We start from the raw sequence: 19463 nt of genomic DNA on the forward strand, positions 1-19463 counted from the left end.
TGTTTGTTTGTTTGTTTGTTTGTTTACGTGTTTTGCTCCCGTGCAGGTGAATGTAAGGACTCCACCCAGTACTGCAGTGTGGTGAGACGACTGAAGCTGTGCTACGTGGAGATGTACAAGCAGAGATGCTGCGAGTCCTGCTCACAGGACGCTGACTCCCCCTAGTGGCAGTGAGCCGTTATGACCACGCAGTCGTTCAACGGATGGATAAACATGAGGCGAGTGACTGAGCAGAGACATCATCAGTGAGGACTGCACATATTTAAACTGGACCAGCTTCACTTCCTCAAAGGAAACTGAACAAAGCCTAAAAAAAAAAAAGGATGAAAGACAGAACGGGCTTTATTTTCTGATTTGGACCCAAACTCCTGATATGTGTTCACTATGTGGATCAAATCGAGCTTTTTTGTTTCTAGTGACTCTGATTAAAGGTTTCCTGATCAAACAGGATTACCGTCAGACTGTGGACTGTCGAACGGGCTCCACTGCTTTCTTCTAGACTGCACTCACGCTGATGTGTTGCTTTGCCAATATTCATTTCATCAGTTTTCAGCCAAAAATGACATAAATTGCTGATTCAAGAATTCCTCATATCACAGACTTAAAAACTCGCTGTCATATTTTTTTTCTTTCTTCAAACTTCTTTATTTATTTTTAGAATTGATCACAAGTTTTTTTTTTATATAAGATGACGATAAAATCTAGAAAAGGATTCTCCAGTTTATTACTATTTGGGTCTATTTTTTCTGAGTTAAGACCATAATTTCTCCTCTCCTTCATGATTGTGAAGATTTGTGGGAACTCAGCAACAATACGACAACCTCCTCTGTAGAGTCAGGAAACACAAGGCAGATTGTAGACAAGAAAAAGTTATGTTTGTAAAACTGAGATTGAGTGACGACCCAAATAAGTTATTATTAGTTGTTATTATCACTCAATTATGGCAAAAACTACAAACGAATATGACTCAATTTGTGATGAACTGCCTGTTAACCCCGGAAGCTCAGGCTGTTTTTTAATTTCCCCAAATTCAGTTACTTACAGCCACAAAACTGTCGAACCAAACCAAACAGTCGTGGGATTCATGGATAAGAAATACAACAAGTGTCCTTCATCATCCTCATCAGCAGTGAAAAGGTCCAGTACAAACAGACATGTTAACGATGATAACGATGAGTCAGTCAACCTCACCTTATTGAACTCAAACAAATTTAAATCAACAAAGTGCAACGATGTCACATCCACTTCAGTGGTGTTAGTAGACACAGCCTCGTCGTACCGGGACGTCCCAGGTTGGAGGGGTTCAGCTGGGATGGTACTCATGATGTCACATGGCTTTCAAGAGCTGCAAAGGATTTCTTTACTGTTGGTTCCATGATCCTGTTTGGATGTTTTAAAGTTTGGTAGACACACTGACATCCTGTTTTCTTCTTTGGCAGGAAAATGATCCAATTTAAAGATAGTGAGACAAAATATTCACATCAAAACTCACTTTCAAAAACTCTCTATTTGTAAAATCAGCCTTATTGAATGTTTGCCCGTTCAGTACCGATTTTCAGTTTTTATGTTCATGGCCAATATTTTTAAATTAAATATTTCTAATTTATCAGTGTGGCATTTATGTGATGGCTATGTTCAGGAGCGATATTAGTAATGGAAAATAATTGTATGGTTAAATATTAGGCAACTAGAAGATCACGGTTACATTTGGACTGAGGCTAGAGTCATTAATTCAGCCAGTCGCAGCCCCGAACCACGATGTGGCAAAGGAGTCGAGAGAAAACAGAGGGATGATATAATTATCTGAACCGTGGGTCATTCAAGGAATAAGTGGTAGGTGTTCGTTGGGAATCCACGTCGAGACAGTCTGAGTTGTGGAGGAATTAAAATCCCAAAAATGTCCAAAATATAAAGATGCAAAGATGATTGAAGAGGAAGATGATTCAGGTTAGAGATCTGATGGCCGAGGGGAAGCGTTCAGACGCACTTTTCAGTCGTCTCACACATCTGATGGAACAGATAATCAGCTGATAGGTGCACAACTCTATACGCATAGAAACATTTTGATGGGTCTGTTTTTCTGCATTTCAACTACAGTGATTGTGTTGAAGTCTCTGAGCTTTTCCAAAACATCTGTGATCTTCAACTGATGCAGACAGAAAACTGGAGCTGCTGCCGTGCTGAAGTACTGCTCACATCAGCGTCTCCATGTAAACACAGCTGAAGGATAGTGAGTCACCAACACCCAACTTCACTACATGAAAACCAGGATGCTTCTCGTACTGACACTGAACACTGGCACAAATATCTTCCAGTAGGAACACAATTCCTGGTGAAACAACCCGGTATCACGGCAAAACGTGAAATAGACACGCCCGTCCCTGAGAGGCAAAACGTGAAATAAGCACGCTTTGGCTTCTCTAGGCGTGAAAGTTACACATTTTCCTGTACTGGCTGAAAATGAAACCTGCTGCATGTTTTGAGCCATGTGATTCACAGGAAAATGAAACTCGTGGCGAAAACACAGTTGGGGTTAGGAAGCAAAAAACAACTCAACAACAGCGTAGTCACATCCTGGATTCAAACGTCATCGTCCCGCACGCTAGTCTGTGATTAATACTGCTGAAAAATGTCCATTGTACTTGGTTGCAATTTCTCTGTCGTGGGACTTTGGTCACATGATCCTTTGTCATGTGACACTAATTGTGTATAAGTTTCACACTTACAAAATGTGTAACTTTTACACCCCAACGCGTGTCTATTTCACGCTTTGCTTTAGTGGACGGGGCGTGTCTATTTCACACTTCACGGTATTGGACGGGGCGTGTCTGTTGTACGCTTTGCTTTAGTGGACGGGCTTTGTCTATTTCACGCTTTGCTTTAGTGGACAGGGCGTGTCTATTTCACACTTCACGGTATTGGACGGGGCGTGTCTGTTGTACGCTTTGCTTTAGTGGACGGGCTTTGTCTATTTCACGCTTTGCTGTCATACTGGGTTGGTTGAAACCCGTTTGTACACCGAATCAAGCAGCAGAAGTCTCTCTGATTTATAAAAGCTTGGTTAGTCCATGTTTCTACATACAGCAGAACTGAAGACCATTCACTTGTGTGAAGGCACTGATCACAGTCACACGTCGCTGGTGAGAAAAGAGACGCTGCTGGTGGAGCTTCAGATGTGAAAGCATGAATTCATGTGTTCATTAACAGCACTCTGATTGTCAGCCGTGACAGTTTTGTAAAATAATTTCAACATGATGCGTGTAGAGCGGTCGAGAGGCACCAGCACAACACTGACTTTGACTGAGGGGTCTTTTCATGTTACCTCTGTGTTGGTTGCCATACCGATGTGCTGCGTTATAAAATGTCTTGTATATACCGTGTTCGAAGTGCAATATCGTATATTGAGTGTATGTAGATTGTGTGAGACTTTTATTTTCGTACGTACTCATGGTTACGGTGTCTTTTTAACTCCTCTTTAAGATCTTAGCATATAAAGCACTTGTACTGTATGTGTTGACGGGGTGGTGTGTTCGCTGCCGCTCTTCTGGTTTTATTTGCATGAGTTTAATCGCAGTCTCCGATGTTTTATGAAAGACCACTCAGTGACATTCTTCAGTGTTTCTCCTCGGCTACTGACGACTATGCAATCCGTCAGACGTGGCGGCGTCACACTGCTGGTGGATGTCCGGCCTGACTGGAGGAACACCAGATCATTAACATGTTTCAGATAACAATGCAAAGGAATAAAGACAGTTTGATCACTTCATAAAGGTGGACCTCGTTTTTATTTGTATTTATTTGAAAAATAAAGATTTGATGAAGAAGCATTTTATTTGCCTGTTCATGTTTTTGGATTAAGTGCCTTACTTAAGGGCACTTCAGCTGTTTTTCATTCCCAGTCCAACAAATCAAACCTTTGGTCTTAACCTCCCGACTACACATGCCCCATTTAAGATGGATAATATGCAAAACACTGTGAGACATGAGAAGGTGAGCCCACAGCTCGTTCAGTTTACAGTGAAAATATGAAACTAAAACTGTGTCAAACTCAAGAACAAACTGTCACACAATTAGTAAAAATACTCATCCATATATTCTTAACTTTTCATATATTCTTCCGGTCTTGTCAGTCACAACAACTGAACACATAGAAAACACTACAGGATACAGTTTATTTAATTTGTAGTGATTTAGGAAAGCAGCCGAAAGCTTGGGCTGCTCATAATGATCACGAATATTGTGTGTAACGAGGACTGAGATGTGGAATATAATCTTCATGGAATAAAACAATCAAAGCACATCAAGGTGAATCTAAAATACATTTTAAAATAAGGGTATAAGTGTTGGTGCAGAGGCGGGCGGTGTCATCTTCTGCTGTAGTGTGCTGCATCAGCAGGGTGAAGGCAGCGGCTCTGATGAAGGAGCTGTCGGTGCCCATGACGACCAGCGGTCCATCACCTGCCCATGACTGTAGGCTTTTTGGAGTAAAAAAAACAACAAACTATTTATGGATGTTATTGTTTTTTCTTTACATTTCTCTGTACATAAAAAGGTGTATTCATTTATTTTGTGTAGCTAATATAACTTGTGTGTGTGTGTGTGTGTGTGTGTGTGTGTGTGTGTGTGTGTGTGTGTGTGTGTGTGTGTGTGTGTGTGTATTTATAAACTGCTCTTTTTTTTTTTACCGTTTTCTTAAAAAATGTAATTATTGCATGCGTATTTGTAATTGTGTCTCAGTGTGTATTTATCTTTTCCATACTTATATTCCTAAACTGCTGTGACAACTAAATTTCCCCACTGCGGGAATAATAAAGTCTTGTTTTATTTCAACATTTAAATGTTGTCAGTTTCACACAGTGAACTAATAATAGGAGCTGCAGTTGATTTGTTTTGTCATCAGAAGTTTTAAACCTGGTCTTGGATGGTGATTGAGGTGTCGTGGTTTACTAAAGTATCTCTGCCTATTGTGCAGATTATACATGAGAACTACCTTTTGTTTTTCATACTGTGTTGTTGTACTCAAATTGTGCCGAGACAACACAACCACGTGATATAAAGGCAGCAACATCTTTGAAATCGTAGCACGGCTTCCACGCAGCTAAAATATGAAGCGCGGAAAGTCTTATTTTTAGCACGTACCCTGAACGCAGCACCAATGAAAGCGTGTGGGCGTGGTTATCTCGCCGTATCCACCATCAACTTCCGGGAAAACAACGCGAGTTGAGAAAGTCCACATGTCTCCGGAACACGTGCTTCTGACGGTTCTGTTGGGTTTCAGTCATCACGACACCGCAGTCCGCGATATTTGATCCACGTGGAGACTTTGGAGCCGGAAGTCCGGTCTTCTTCTACGTCCTCTGAGCAGTTTGGATTGAGCTAACCTCCGTGTTAGCAACTATCACCGGTCCCGGTTCCCGGTTCCCGGTCCGCGGCTCTCCGCCTTCACTGTGGGACTCCACTGTCTCATCAACGAGGTCCGTGTTTAGAAACTCCGGAGCGATCCACGGTCCAGCTACAGCCAGCTAACAGGCCTGGGAGCTGAGGACTGTCCCCTCACCGGGGCTGTCCGTTGTCCCCTCACCGGGGCTGTTGTCCCCTCACCGGGGCCGTCCGTTGTCCCCTCACCGGGGCCGTCCGTTGTCCCCTCACCGGGGCTGTTGTCCCCTCACCGGGGCTGTTGTCCCCTCACCGGGGCCGTCCGTTGTCCCCAGTGTATTGCGGTATTCAGGGTGTCCGTCCCAGGTGTCCACCATGAGACGCACCAGCCTGGAGAAGGTCGTCCTGCTGCAGAAGAACCCCGCTAACATCAGGAACCTGTGCATCCTGGCGCACGTTGACCACGGTGAGATCAGCGACACGCCGAACTCCAGGGAAGACGGAGTGGACTCGCTCTTCGGCAGAACTTCAGAGCACCGAGAACATAAATAAGTCAACATCTCCCATCCTTGTTTTACACTTTTTAATTCGGCACACGTCATGTCTCAAAAAACACCAATTTAATTGAATAAAGCAGTTGTCCACGGGTACAGATGTAAACACCGGTGATAACTCCAACTTTATATCAGTGACCTTAAAGTAGCTTCACCTACACAGCATGATGCAGGGTGGATGGGAACACACTGAATATAACCAGCATAATTATCTTCACATATTGTTGTTTACGATAAGTTTTGGTACTCTGTAATCACACGAGTCAGATGTTCGGTGATGTTCGGTGGAGCAAAGTGTTTTCTTTAAGAAGATAGTGAGTCGACATCTCCTGGTTTGTTTGTTTGCAGGTGAAAACCCCTGATCCATTACACAGACTTTAGTATGTGTTCCTAAATTGGATATAATAGTTAAAGTTTGTATATGTTTCATTCATTTAGACTGTTCAGCTGATTCAGTATCTGCAACTGAGACATTTGATTATGAAGTTTAACAGAGAAAAGCAGCTCATCTTCACATTTGAAATTTATTAGAATTTATTGTAATGCAATAAGGGAGTTTTGGAGTCCATTTTTTTCACTACAGTGTTTGTAAGTTGTAAGTTGTTCCCGTCTGTGTGTCTGTTCAGGTAAAACCACTCTGGCCGACTGCTTGGTCGCGAGTAACGGCATCATCTCGAGTCGACTGGCTGGGAAGGTGAGCGACTTCATTTATCTGCAGAGACCTTTTTCACCGTGTTTTTTACATGCGGGATTCTCAGTTGAAGTAGTTTTGTTCATCATTTGTTCTTGTTTGTGGTGTTCATATCTCAGCTGAGGTATCTGGACAGCAGGGAGGATGAACAGATCCGAGGCATCACCATGAAGTCCAGTGCCATCTCTCTGCACTACGGACACGGTAGAGCCACTGTTGAATATTGATTTATGTCAACGTAACATTATGCCTTCAAATATTAAATAAAAACATAAATGATCTCTCAGTTCTTTAGTTTGTAAACAACAGAAACTCAGTGAGTTTCAGAGGATGTGGAGGTGCAGCGCTGCAGAGCTGCTGCTGTTGTCATGACGACCACCAGGATCAGCTGCAGAGCTTCTAACTACTTCCTCACCAATGTTAACAGATTCAGATGTTCTGGTCTGATTTTCTGAAATTTGGGGTCGACGTTTGCCTTCATATGAACGGAGGAGAAACAGCGCGTCCGTCTATTAAACTCACACTCATCTGAAAACCTGCAGCGGTGCTCAGCTTGTTGCTCGCTAAGCTGCAAACATACGTCATACAGTTCTGCTGTGTAACAGTATGACGCCATTCAAATTGCATTTATCACGATATACATTTATATATTGTCTGAAAATTGTAACTGGTATTATCGTGCTTTTTAATATCAACAGTTTTATGAATGTGTTTTCTGTTGAATGTCTGGACGTGATGTTGAATCATTTTCGTTTGTGCAGCGAGCGACAGGAAGAAGAAAAATATTGCATAAAACCAAACAAAACAAAGTACATTCAGTTGCTTCATTGAGACTTCAGCCTTATGCAGCACTCGGTTTCTTCCTCATGTCCCGAATCTGAGAGATGGCTGTTGTTGAATGCTACCAATTATTGTTGGAAATATGTATTTTTTTATATTTAATTAAACAAAGATGAGGATGTTCTTCTTTAAAAACAAAACAAAACAAACAAAAAGAAAAAAGGCTGATGTGAGCTGCAGTGCTCCTGAACTGGAGTTTGACATTGTTGTCAATTATAAACAGAGAAATTGTGTTTTGAAGAAAGTGTGTGTGTGTGTGTGTGTGTGTGTGTGTGTGTGTGTGTGTGTGTGTGTGTTTGCGCCTCCCTTTAGGAGATCAGGAGTACTTGCTGAATTTGATCGACTCTCCGGGTCACGTCGACTTCTCCTCTGAAGTCTCCACTGCCGTCAGGCTTTGTGATGGAGCCATTGTTGTTGTTGACGCGGTGGAGGGAGTTTGTCCGCAAGTAAATATCATCGTTTACTCACTGTGTCATTGTGTAAGCTGCTAGTACGCTAAAAAAAACATTCATTTTACAACCCCGTTTTCCTAAAAAGAGTTGTGATGCTGTGTAAAATTTGCAAATCACATAAACCCACAATTAATTGCAAATAGACCAAAGATAACATATCAGATGTTGAAATGGAGAAAAATATTAAATATGTGCTTATTTTGAATTTGATGGCAGCAACACATCTCAAAAAAGTTGGGACAAGGTGAACAAAAGACTTGAAAAGGTGTGTAATGTTAAAAAAAAGAAGAAAAAAAAAAGAACACCTGGTTGGACAGCTGGACCGAGATCATTGAAGATGGACTGAGGTGAAGTGGACAACTGTCCTGAGGTCTGATGGATCACAATCTGAGATTCTGTTTGGAAATCATGGACGCTGCATCCTCCAGGTTAAAGAGGAGAGGGACCATCCAGCTTGTTATCAGCTCAGTTCTAAAGCCAGCATCTGTGATGGTACAGGATGCATTAGTGCACATGGCATGGGTAGCTTGAACATCTGGAAGGAAGCATTAATGCTGAATGATATATTCAGATTTTGGAGCAACATATGCTGCCATCCAGACAACGTCTCTTTCAGGGAAGGTCTTGTTTATTTCAGCAGAACAACGTCCAACCACATTCTGCATGTATTCCAACAGCATGGTTCTCTAGTAGAAGAGTCCGCTGATAAACTGGCCTCCTGCAGTCCAGACCTGTCAATCATTGAAAACATCTGGAGCATCAGGACATGAACAATACAACAAAGGAGACCCTGAACTGTTGAGCAGCTGAAATCCTCTATCAGGCAAGAATGGGACCATATTTCACTTTCAAAACTCCAGAAACTGGTCTCCTCAGTTCCCCAACGTTTCCAGAGTGTTGTTAAAAGAAGAGTTGATGCAGCTCAGTGGTGAACATCATCCTGGAACAACTTTATAGAGACGTGCTGCTGCATCAGATTCACAATGAGCAGATATTTTTCATTAAACAATACAATTTGACATGTCACCTTTGGTCTATTTTCAATTAAATATGAGTTTGTGATTTACAAATCATCACATTCTGCTTTTATATACATTTTATACAGCATCCCAACTTTTTTGGAAACAAGGTTGTACTATAAAGCCACATTCATTACTCAGCACATTGAATTTTATTGTATATGTCAAATGAAACGATGACCATGATGTTGAAGTGAACTCAGATTTAAGGTTGTTTACATGGACTGAAATGGAGTCGTGTAGGAACTACAGCTGAAAACAGTCCTGGTTGAATGTCCATGACATCCTGCAAAAACATGAGATTGAATGAGAAACTGAACAATGTCCAGAGGCAGTTAGCTTTGTTCAATGGGGTCCAGAGGGGGCAGACTTTGTGCTGGGGGGTGGGGGGTGTGATGCTTTCAGCTTTAATACCACAGCCTCACCTGGATCATGACTGTTGGATGTTTAAAGTGTGGCCACACAGCAGGAAGTACTCCGCTTGGCTTCACTGGTCAAAAACATTGTAAAGGTTGAGTTACAACTCAAAGATATTGGTAGGGCAGCATATTTGGTCCATGATAACTTAAACTGAAATCTACCCATCAGTGCAAAAACAAAAGTAAAAAAAAACAACAACACTGTTTCCTGTGTGTAGACGCAGGCCGTGCTCCGCCAGGCGTGGCTGGAGAACATCAGACCGGTTCTGGTCATCAATAAGATCGACCGACTCATCGTGGAGCTGAAGCTCTCCTCTCAGGAAGCGTACGCTCACCTGAAGAAGATCCTGGAACAGGTGAAGGCTGCAGCGCTCATCTAACAACACATCTTACTCTCTCAGTCCAAACATGGAGTTCAGTTGTACTTTATTGTTCAACAGCCTTGAATTCTGGTGACGTACATTTGGTTGACTAACAGAAAAAATGTTTTGTCAGTGTTTCATTGACGAGTGTAACTTCTTCCTTGTAGGTGAATGCTGTGATGGGGTCGTTGTTTACGTCCAAAGTGCTGGAGGAGCGAGCGGAGAAAGAGGAGGAGAAGGAGGAGAAAGATGGCGAGCCGTCGATCGGAGGTCAGGTTTACGACTGGAGCGCCGGGCTGGAGGAGGTGGACGACTCCCACCTCTACTTCTCTCCCGACCAAGGAAACGTGGTGTTTGCCAGCGCCATCGATGGATGGGGCTTCAGGTGAGGCTGGTCCCTTCGTAAAGGGGAAAAATGTGAGATTTTTAGAGTTAGACATTCAGAAATGCACTAAAACTATCCATATAATGTGAAGAAGAAGTGTTCACATTTTGTTAAACACATATTGTGTTGCAGAGATATCAGCTAAAATTGGCATGCTAACTAGTTATCCCCAGCCCATCCTGTCTGGTCTCGCAATACCCGTTTTTACCACGGGAGGTGATAGTGATTCACTGTAACTTCCAGTCTGCTGTCAGTCCAACATGAGAGGAAGAGGAAGTTGTGTTCAAACTACAGACTGAACTGAACTCTTTTATAAGAGTTCATAGTTTCAGGTCTGTAAAATGGTTCTGATCCAGAAGTGTCTTCAGCTGCAATATCAGCGAGTGCCACTAGAGGTCGGCTCCAAAAAGCCTCCGGCTCCATAGACTCCCATTCAACTTCTCTCATCAAATCCAAAGTGAATAAAATGTGTCCATCAGTTATCTCGGTGTTGTTAGCTAAAGTCACTCCTTCTTATTAGTTTTCTGGAGGTCCATCTGAAAATAATCCCTCATTCATTAGAAAAGAAGATTCAAGAAGACCTGTTTTTGAGGGCGTGTCTGTTTGATTGACAGGCCTGTGGTGCAGTCAGGTTACAGCTATCGGTGGGCGGGACGTAGTATCGTCAGGTTTCCGATCAGATCGGTCAGATCCACCGCTGGCTCCTCCCCCAGCTCGTCCAAATATGGTCACTTCCTGCTCCGAACCAGCAAAGATGGTGACGGACAGAATCTGAACTGGAGGATTCGTAACGTTCACAAACCAACAATGACATCACTGATGGTTGATGACATCACTGATGGTTGATGACATCACTGATGGATGATGGTTGGATTTTAAGGACTTTATTATTTCTGTTAATCTCATGCTAATAATATGGAAGAATTAGAATTGAATAAATGAACTCAGCCTCCTGGGGTGGGTTCACATTTGTACCTCTTACGAGTGTCAACAGGGACCCACAGTTTATTTTTGCCCTCTCCGTTGGTTAGTTCAGCCCTGGACCAGGGTACTCTAAATTAATATTACTGCTTCCTACATATGAAAAATGTTTACTTTGTCCAGCAGATGGTGCTGTTATCTCAGATTTAACACATCTTTATATGATGTGATCAGAATAAACAGTCTGCTGGTTTTCATCATAAAAGGCCAATTATGTAATGAGGGACTTATAAAATAAAACACTTCACCCTAACATTTCATGTAATTAACAGATAATTCAGTTGCTTTTACAACATGAAATAAAGTCCCTGCTGATGGAGATGCTTCAGTTGTCAGTGAACCTGCAGAAAATGTCAATGGAAGACTAAGAGTTTTTTATTTTGGTGTTTTTCAGCATTCAGCAGTTCGCCTCCATCTACAGTCCGAGGATGGGCATTAAGACCGCGGTGCTGCTCAAAACCTTGTGGGGAGATTTCTACCTCAACACTAAAGCAAAGAAGATCATGAAAGGAGCTCAGGTGATGTAACTTTGAGTTATCATGGCGGGGGCGGGGGTGTCCTCGGTGCAGATGATTAAATATCAGCAGTCACCAAACAGAAGGATCGATCAGATCAAACCTGATTGAAAAACCTTGACAATGCCGTAATTAATCACAGAAGAGGGACGTTGCTGAAAGACAACTTTGTCCAAAACCTCAGATTTCAAAACAGACAAGATCAAAATGGGTCTCAGATTAGCTTCATCTGTAGGTTTCACATCATCCGTCTTTATTAGAGGACGTACTGTTTGCATGTTGAAAATAACCTGGAATCATGTCAGAGTTGCACTTCCTTCTTTTTAGTCAACAGTATGAGTTCAGACTGAGCGGGTTGGTTGGTTATATGACTCGAGTTTAGTGACGATGTCTGAGATAGAAGAGCAGGTGGCATTAAATGAAATCAGGACATCATCAGCACAGATGGGAGGGAAGAGTCTGTCCGAGATGCATCAGAGAAGAGAGTAAAAGCAGAAGAGCTGCCGTTGACGTCGAGAGGTCAGACACGTGAACAAGCAGGAGATATTGATTCATACTTTTTCTGCTCAAAAGTTACAGACACAACACCATAAAACCCAGATTCATCTACCACATGTTTTAAAAGGGAATAACAGCCAGTTTAACAATAGGCTACAACAGCCTGGATAATTGGCTTCATACATTTACCAGAGAAGTGTACAGTAAAAGTCGGCATTATAAGCCTGATGGGGTTTTAGCGTTGCTTCCCACAGATGTCTGTAAACGGAGGCATGAATCTACATTTTGATGCTTTTAGTTGGAGTCAGATGCTCTTCTGAGTTCATCAGCCAACACCGATGACATCATCTGAAGATGATACCAAATTTATTTCATTTTTCTGGTCTACAGATGTCTCTTATTAGTGCACCAAACTCGGACTCTGTCTTTCAGATGGTGGTGAACAGTTTAGCCTTCAAAATCCTTCATTTAAAAGCAGTGAGGAGCCAGTGATTTGGTGGCCGGGTCCATTAATCTGCTCAATTACAAGAGAGAGGATCTAAATATGCAACACAAAGAGTAGGTGGTTCACGAGCAAACAAACCTACCGTTACAGAAACAGGCGAACAAAGGGCTCCACTCACAAGAAGCTGCCGTGAGATTACAAAAACAGCCAAACATGAACACGAGGAGCCAAATCGAGCCAAAGACACAAAAACTGGCAAAGTCCAAAATACAGAAAGGAACAAAAAGAACACGAGGGAACGAACCAGTGAGAAAAACGGTGGAAACTTACTCAAGAGATGAACTGAGGAGGAGTGAGGAGAACACATGGAGTAGGGAGAGGAGGACAAATGAGGACAGGTGAAATTAATCAGGGCAGAGTAGATAATCATAAAGGGGGGAAACTCTCAAGGGGAGGAAGTGAAGGACCTGAAATGACGTGAAGACACGAGTTTTACAAAATAAAACGGGAAGCTGAGGAAACACAGATACGTCCACACAAACTTCTCTTAAGTCTTTTATAGGCATCACATTTAAAATGTCTTCACATTTACAAAATCAAAGTCAGTGACAACATTAGAAATACTTTCTTTGTACTCTCAATTAAATTAAAGTCACAGACTCTCATTTTTAATGCATTTTACAAAATATCCTATTCTACAAACACACGAACGATTAAAGAACATTTAAGAAATTAAGAAGATTAAACTGAACATAACCATGAATCACATTCATTCAACTTTGTTTCACACAATATTTTTCCCTGATAATTATTTTTGTACAAGCACTAATTAAACGTTAACCGATGTTGCACCACAGAGGATTTGATGTATTAGAAGATCTGTTGAGTTTAATTTACATTTACAAAATACAACAAAGTTGGACAATTACCCTTATAAACATTATGATATTAACTTTACCCTTTTCATCCGGGAGGTTCCTGTTTATCATCGCCATGAGTCTTCTTCTTCTTCTGCTTCTTCTTCTTCTTCTTCTGCTTCTTCTTCTTCTGCTTCTTCTTCTTCTGCTTCTTCTTCTTCTTCTTCTTCTTCTCCTTCTTCTTCTTCTTCTTCTTCTTCTTCTTCTTCTTCTTCTGCTTCTTCTTCTTCTTCCTGTTGTGGGCGGAGCCTGAGCACCACCATCTGTCTGTGTGGCTCAGTCAATGTGATGTATCTTCCGCTGCAAAGGATTGTGGGTCAGAACATCCAGAGTATCATGCTGACCTGCAGACTGCAGATGTAGTAGAACATCCTGGTACTTTGGTGTCCTACATTAAAATGCTACGTACTGGGACGTACTAGATCTGTTCCTGGTGTCAGGAAGAGTCTGTGTGTTTATCAGGGTGGACTGTAAACTTTACCCGTCATCATTCAGCTGTTGTTCATCTCTCAGATATCGAATGATGAATGTTTCAGCGTGTTTCCTGTCTAGCGATGGAGAAGTTGACTTTAGGGCCGTGAATGAAGTGGAGAGGATTTTAGAAAGCAGCGCACTCAACGGGACGGGAAGGTTGATTTTGATCTCAGCTGTGAAACATGTGAAATGTTGAATTTTATCAGGCTTAAAGAGAAATTTGTGATTCACAAGCAGCCTACCTTGAATCAGACTCGGCAGCGCTACAAAACATGCAGCCAGAAGTGACACGTTTCTATTTGAGAACATATTCAGACCTCTTCACTCTGCACGTTTTGTTGTGTTGTATATTTAGATTTTAAATGAATGAAGCTTCTATTTTTCCCATCAGTCTACTCTCAGTTCTACAGAATTTTTGCAAACCAATTAAGAAATCAAAAACAAAAGATCCTCATTTACAGTAGTATTCAGAGCCTTTGCTGTGGCTCCACTTTGTGGTCAGAGGCATCTTGTTTTCTTTAATAAACCTTGAGATGTGTCGAGAACATAATTGGATTGAAGACGGCAGTTCACAGATGCTTCTCATCCAATCTGACGAAGCCGACAGGATCTGTTCAGTGTAGATTGACGAGGAAACAAAAGTCAATTTTATCTTTTTGAAATTACCTTTACAATAAAATAAAGTGCCGGCTGTGGCGTCTGAACACTTTCTGAAGCAGCTGTCTACCTGAACCATCCCAGCCCACAGTCAGTAAGCAGTTCACTCAAAACCACAGTGATGCAAAACAAGAGATCAAGAAATCTGGTGGAAACGTGGAGCTGAGGGAATCATCAATATAACATTTGTCTCACGTCAGGCATTAAGTGCGATATTGTTCCAGAATCCCCGGTTATGAACGCAGACTAAATATAAAAGTGTTCGTAGCTTCAGGTCTGTAAAATGGTTCCGATCCAGAAGTGTCTTCAGCTGCAATACCAGCGAGTGCCACTAGAGGTCGGCTCCAAAAAGCCTCCGGCTCCATAGACTCCCATTCAACTTCTCTCATCAAATCCAAAGTGAATAAAATGTGTCCATCAGTTATCTCGGTGTTGTTAGCTAAAGTCACTCCTTCTTATTAGTTTTCTGGAGGTCCATCTGAAAATAATCCCTCATTCATTAGAAAAGAAGATTCAAGAAGACCTGTTTTTGGGGGCGTGTCTGTTTGATTGACAGGCCTGTGGTGCAGTCAGGTTACAGCTATCGTGGGCGGGACGTAGTATCGTCAGGTTTCCGATCAGATCGGTCAGATCCACCGCTGGCTCCTCCCCCAGCTCGTCCAAATATGGTCACTTCCTGCTCCAAACTGCTCCGAACTAGCAAAGATGGTGACGGACAGAATCTGAACTGGAGGATTCATAACGTTCACAAACCAACGATGACATCACTGCTGGTTGATGACCTCACTGATGGTTGATGACCTCACTGATGGTTGATGACCTCACTGATGGATGATGATTGTTTATGAACACAGTAGCTGATGTTGTTTAAGCATCATAATGTGCAAAACTCACTAAACGTATTTTCTCAGATTTTTGATTGCAGCTTGTAGCTTTCACCTCTTTGATTTTGGATCGACGTTCACGTCTGTGTGATGTCATCAGTAACGTGGACAGAGCTGATGTATATCTGTACATAACCGTATAGCATTTGAGCTGCTGATTCTCTGTGGCCACAACTCCAAGAAAATAAGTCTATTTAACTATGACATTATTAAAATGTACATTTTCACAGTTTCTTCCTTTATTTGAATGTTTTTGTTTCGCTGAGATAAAAGAGTTTTCTGTTCCTTTCTGTCACTTTGCCTGAAGGAAGTTAAAAACCCTTCGGTTGAGGGTTCGGTGAGCTGAATGTCATAAAACACTTAACATTATAAATATGGAAGTTTAAAAAATTAACATCTGCAGCTCTGATGCAAAAACCTTACCATCGAATAAAAAGAGGCTTTTATTGTATATATATGCTGAGAAACTATGGATATAATATCCAAATGTAAATGTTCAGTGTTGAGCAATCCAGCAAACCTGATCAACCAAAGTCACATGGATGCAGAAGGTGCAGCTGCATCCTGCTCATTGAAAGGTGTATCGTTATATCACCTGTTCTATCGTGCAGCTTTTCTTTTCAGCAGAAACACAGCTCTGCATCAACCTACGAGAAAAATACGCTTCATGTATAGACGGTGACATCAACAACACATACCACAAACAAAAAGAGATCATGAGGAGGCTGTGAATGTTTCAGTCTGCGTCACTGACAGAAGCTCCGGCCGGTTGGTTTCTTTTTATTTCTTCCGTTCATTCTCAGGTTTTTCTCTGCAGGTCAAAGGAAAGAAGACGCTGTTTGTGCAGCTGGTGCTCGATAACATCTGGAGTTTATATGATGCAGTCGTGACCAGGAGGTGAGTTCAAGACAATACTACAATAATATACAAGTTACCATCTAAATAAAACACGTCATCTACATGTGTTCATATTGTGGAGCAACTCGCTCTCAAAATATAAAACTTTTTGTTGGCATGATCTCCGTTTGGAGATCACGTGGGGTACGACTAACAACTGGAAAACAATCAGTGGCGTCAGTAGACTCTTATGTAACGTATCCATCCATCCATTATCTATACCTGCTTTATCCTGAACAGGGTCGGGGGGGGAGGGGTGGGGCGGAGCCTATCCTAGCTCACATTGGCTGAAGGCAGGGTTCACCTGGACAGATCACCAGTCCATCACAGGGACACATAGAGACAGACGGAAACAAAGACCGTTCACGCTCTCATTCACACCTCAGGGACATTTGTAGAACCACCAGTTAACCTGAGGTTCATGTTTCTGGATGGTGGGAGGAAGCTGGAGAACCAAGAGAACCCACGCAGGCACACAGAGAACCTGCAGACTCACACAGGAAGGCTGGGATTTGAACCCAGAACCTTTTTGCTGTGAAGCAACAACGCTAACCACTGCACCACTGATCCGCCCCCTCATGTAACGTATGTAATGTTTACTACTCCAGGAAGTAGTCAGACCCTTAGCAACCACCTAGCAACAGAGAGGACTTCTAGTCTCCAACTGAATAAATACAGAACATAGAAACACTAAACTGATCAGCTAGTTCAGTCTGGTTGGAACAAAGATATCTGATGAACAAAGATATCTAAACAAAGATATCTAAACAAAGATATCTGATGAACAAAGATATCTGATGAACACAGATATCTGATGAATAAAGATATTTGATGAACAAAGATATCTAATGAACAAAGTTATCCATGTTCTCATGTGTTTTTAACATTTTAGCTCCGTGTCATGTGTTCAAACCAAACCGGTCCAGCTAGCCTCCTCTAGGATTGTAAGTGCGTGACTATCCGTGGTGTTACGGTACGGGTGCGGAAAGTTTATTCCCAAACTTTCGGGTATGAAGATGCCTGAATCACAAGAAGACGTTGTTATTTATCCCTCGCGGCCGTTCTGTAAAGACTTGTGTTTCTGTGACCAGAGACAAGGAGAAGGTGGAGAAGGTGGTGACGTCACTCGGGGTGAAGGTGATGGCGAGGGACCTGCGTCACTCCGATCCGAAGGTGCTCCTGTCCGCCATCTGCAGTCAGTGGTTACCCGTGTCCCAGGCCGTCCTCTGTATCCTCCCTCCTGTTAGTCTCAGCTCATCATCTCCGGAGACCTTTTGTCCGTTTTAGTTTTCTTTAACGCATCCTGCAGCGATGGTGTGTGAGAAGCTGCCGAGTCCGTTAGACATCACAGCAGAGAGGGTGGAGAAGCTGATGAAGGTTGGAGCACGGCAGTTTGACTCTCTGCCCAAGGACACGCAGGAACTGAAGACAGGTACACACACACAGACACACACACACACGCACGCAGACACACACACACGCACACACACACGCACGCAGACACGCAGACACACACACACACACATGCACGCAGACACACACACACACACATACACACACACACACAGACACACACACACACAGACACACACACACACACAGACACACACACACACACACACACGCACACACACACACGCGCACACACATACACACAGACACATACACACGCAGACACACACGCACGCAGACACGCAGACACACACACACACACACAGACACACACACACACGCACGCAGACACGCAGACACACACACACACACACGCACGCAGACACGCAGACACACACACATGCACGCAGACACACACACACACACACATACACACACACACACACACACAGACACACACACACACAGACACACACACACACACACACACGCAGACACACACACACGCGCACACACATACACACAGACACATACACACGCAGACACACACGCACACACACAGACACACACATACACACACAGACACACACACAAACACACACGCAAACACACACAGACACACACACACACACACACGCAAACACACACAGACACACACACACACGCGTGCTCACACAGGATGTGTAGTATTGAATTAAAGGGGAGATCTTCCCACATTAACTTGAGTTAACGTTGTGTCCTGTTATTCGGCCTGTTTGGTATTTCCGGCTGTGAGGTGGAACTTGTGAAAGTCGGCTCATGCTGCTGACTAACTGTGTTCATCTCTCCTCTGCTGCATCGATCTTTACAACTCTTTTCATGTACAAGTCCAGGAACTACTGTGAATGTAGAACGATACAAAACCAGAGAACTTTGATAACGTTTTACATTCAGCACCAACTGTCCGGTAGCATTTATTGACATTGTGCAGTATTAAAAAATACAAACAAACAACAACAACACAAAACATTAGACCCACTTTTTGTCAATAACTTTTTGACGTAGACACTTCAGACTAATTAACATTCATTGGAGTCTCAATCTATTAACAACCTCCAGTTTTGTAAATAAAATCAGATTCTGGGTTGCTGCAAGTCAAACTCATACTTTTCCATTTTATTGACTTCAAAGTTCCAGTTTTTGGAGGCGGAGTTCAAAGAGAGTAATGTTTTTTTATTGATTGAGATCAATGGTTAAAGTATGGGATTATTTAGTCGACACAACCAAAGAAAAATAAATAACTTTTTATTTTTCTCTACTTTCACTCAGAGTTGCTGTTGGTTTTACAGACATCTGGTGTTTTCTATGATGAACTGATGCACTCTGATTGTATAAATCTGATCACTGCTCAGTTCATTTTCTACTTTATAAATCTTGCAAACTCTCTACAAAAGAAGTTTCTTCTTTATACTCTCTCAGTCTTTGTATCCCTTCTGGTTGGAGGATGAAGAGCTTCAGGTCTTCACACATGGAAGGAAACGTTGGATCTGTTTCTGTTGAACACAGAAGTCACGTTTCCACCCAACGTTCCCAGAACTTTTAGTCCCAGAGACTTCAAGGAACTACATCCTTGAAGAAAAGGTTCCTTCATCCCGTTGTTGTCTGCTGTTTCTCAGAGACGAGGCAGATTATTCTGCTGATGTGTGAACTTTTAATTCTGAGTTTT

At 42.4% G+C, this 19463-nt stretch overlaps 2 protein-coding genes across 3 annotated transcripts in view; both read left to right on the forward strand.

Annotated features, from left to right (window-relative positions):
- The window catches only part of adamtsl3 (ADAMTS-like 3), a 190935-nt gene extending 187108 nt beyond the window's left edge, over positions 1-3827 (forward strand). The window contains exon 32 of the mRNA XM_069172923.1: positions 47-3827. Within this exon, the coding sequence (XP_069029024.1) occupies positions 47-165 (119 nt within the window). The 3' untranslated portion in view covers positions 166-3827. The remainder of the gene's footprint in view (positions 1-46) is intronic.
- Positions 3828-5220: 1393 nt separating this feature from the next.
- Positions 5221-19463, forward strand: part of efl1 (elongation factor like GTPase 1) — an 88390-nt gene continuing 74147 nt past the window's right edge. For both annotated transcript variants that reach the window (XM_069172908.1, XM_069172910.1), the window contains exons 1-10: positions 5221-5842; positions 6557-6624; positions 6741-6825; positions 7774-7907; positions 9570-9707; positions 9881-10098; positions 11474-11597; positions 16287-16366; positions 17458-17594; positions 17676-17798. In XM_069172908.1, coding sequence (XP_069029009.1) covers positions 5752-5842; positions 6557-6624; positions 6741-6825; positions 7774-7907; positions 9570-9707; positions 9881-10098; positions 11474-11597; positions 16287-16366; positions 17458-17594; positions 17676-17798 — 1198 coding nt within the window. In that variant the 5' untranslated portion in view covers positions 5221-5751. The remainder of the gene's footprint in view (positions 5843-6556; positions 6625-6740; positions 6826-7773; positions 7908-9569; positions 9708-9880; positions 10099-11473; positions 11598-16286; positions 16367-17457; positions 17595-17675; positions 17799-19463) is intronic.

This window comes from Embiotoca jacksoni, unplaced genomic scaffold (assembly GCF_022577435.1).
Source record: "Embiotoca jacksoni isolate LCO1_2020_lvr unplaced genomic scaffold, fEmbJac1.0.p SCAF_56, whole genome shotgun sequence".
In the NCBI taxonomy this organism is placed as follows: domain Eukaryota; kingdom Metazoa; phylum Chordata; class Actinopteri; family Embiotocidae; genus Embiotoca; species Embiotoca jacksoni.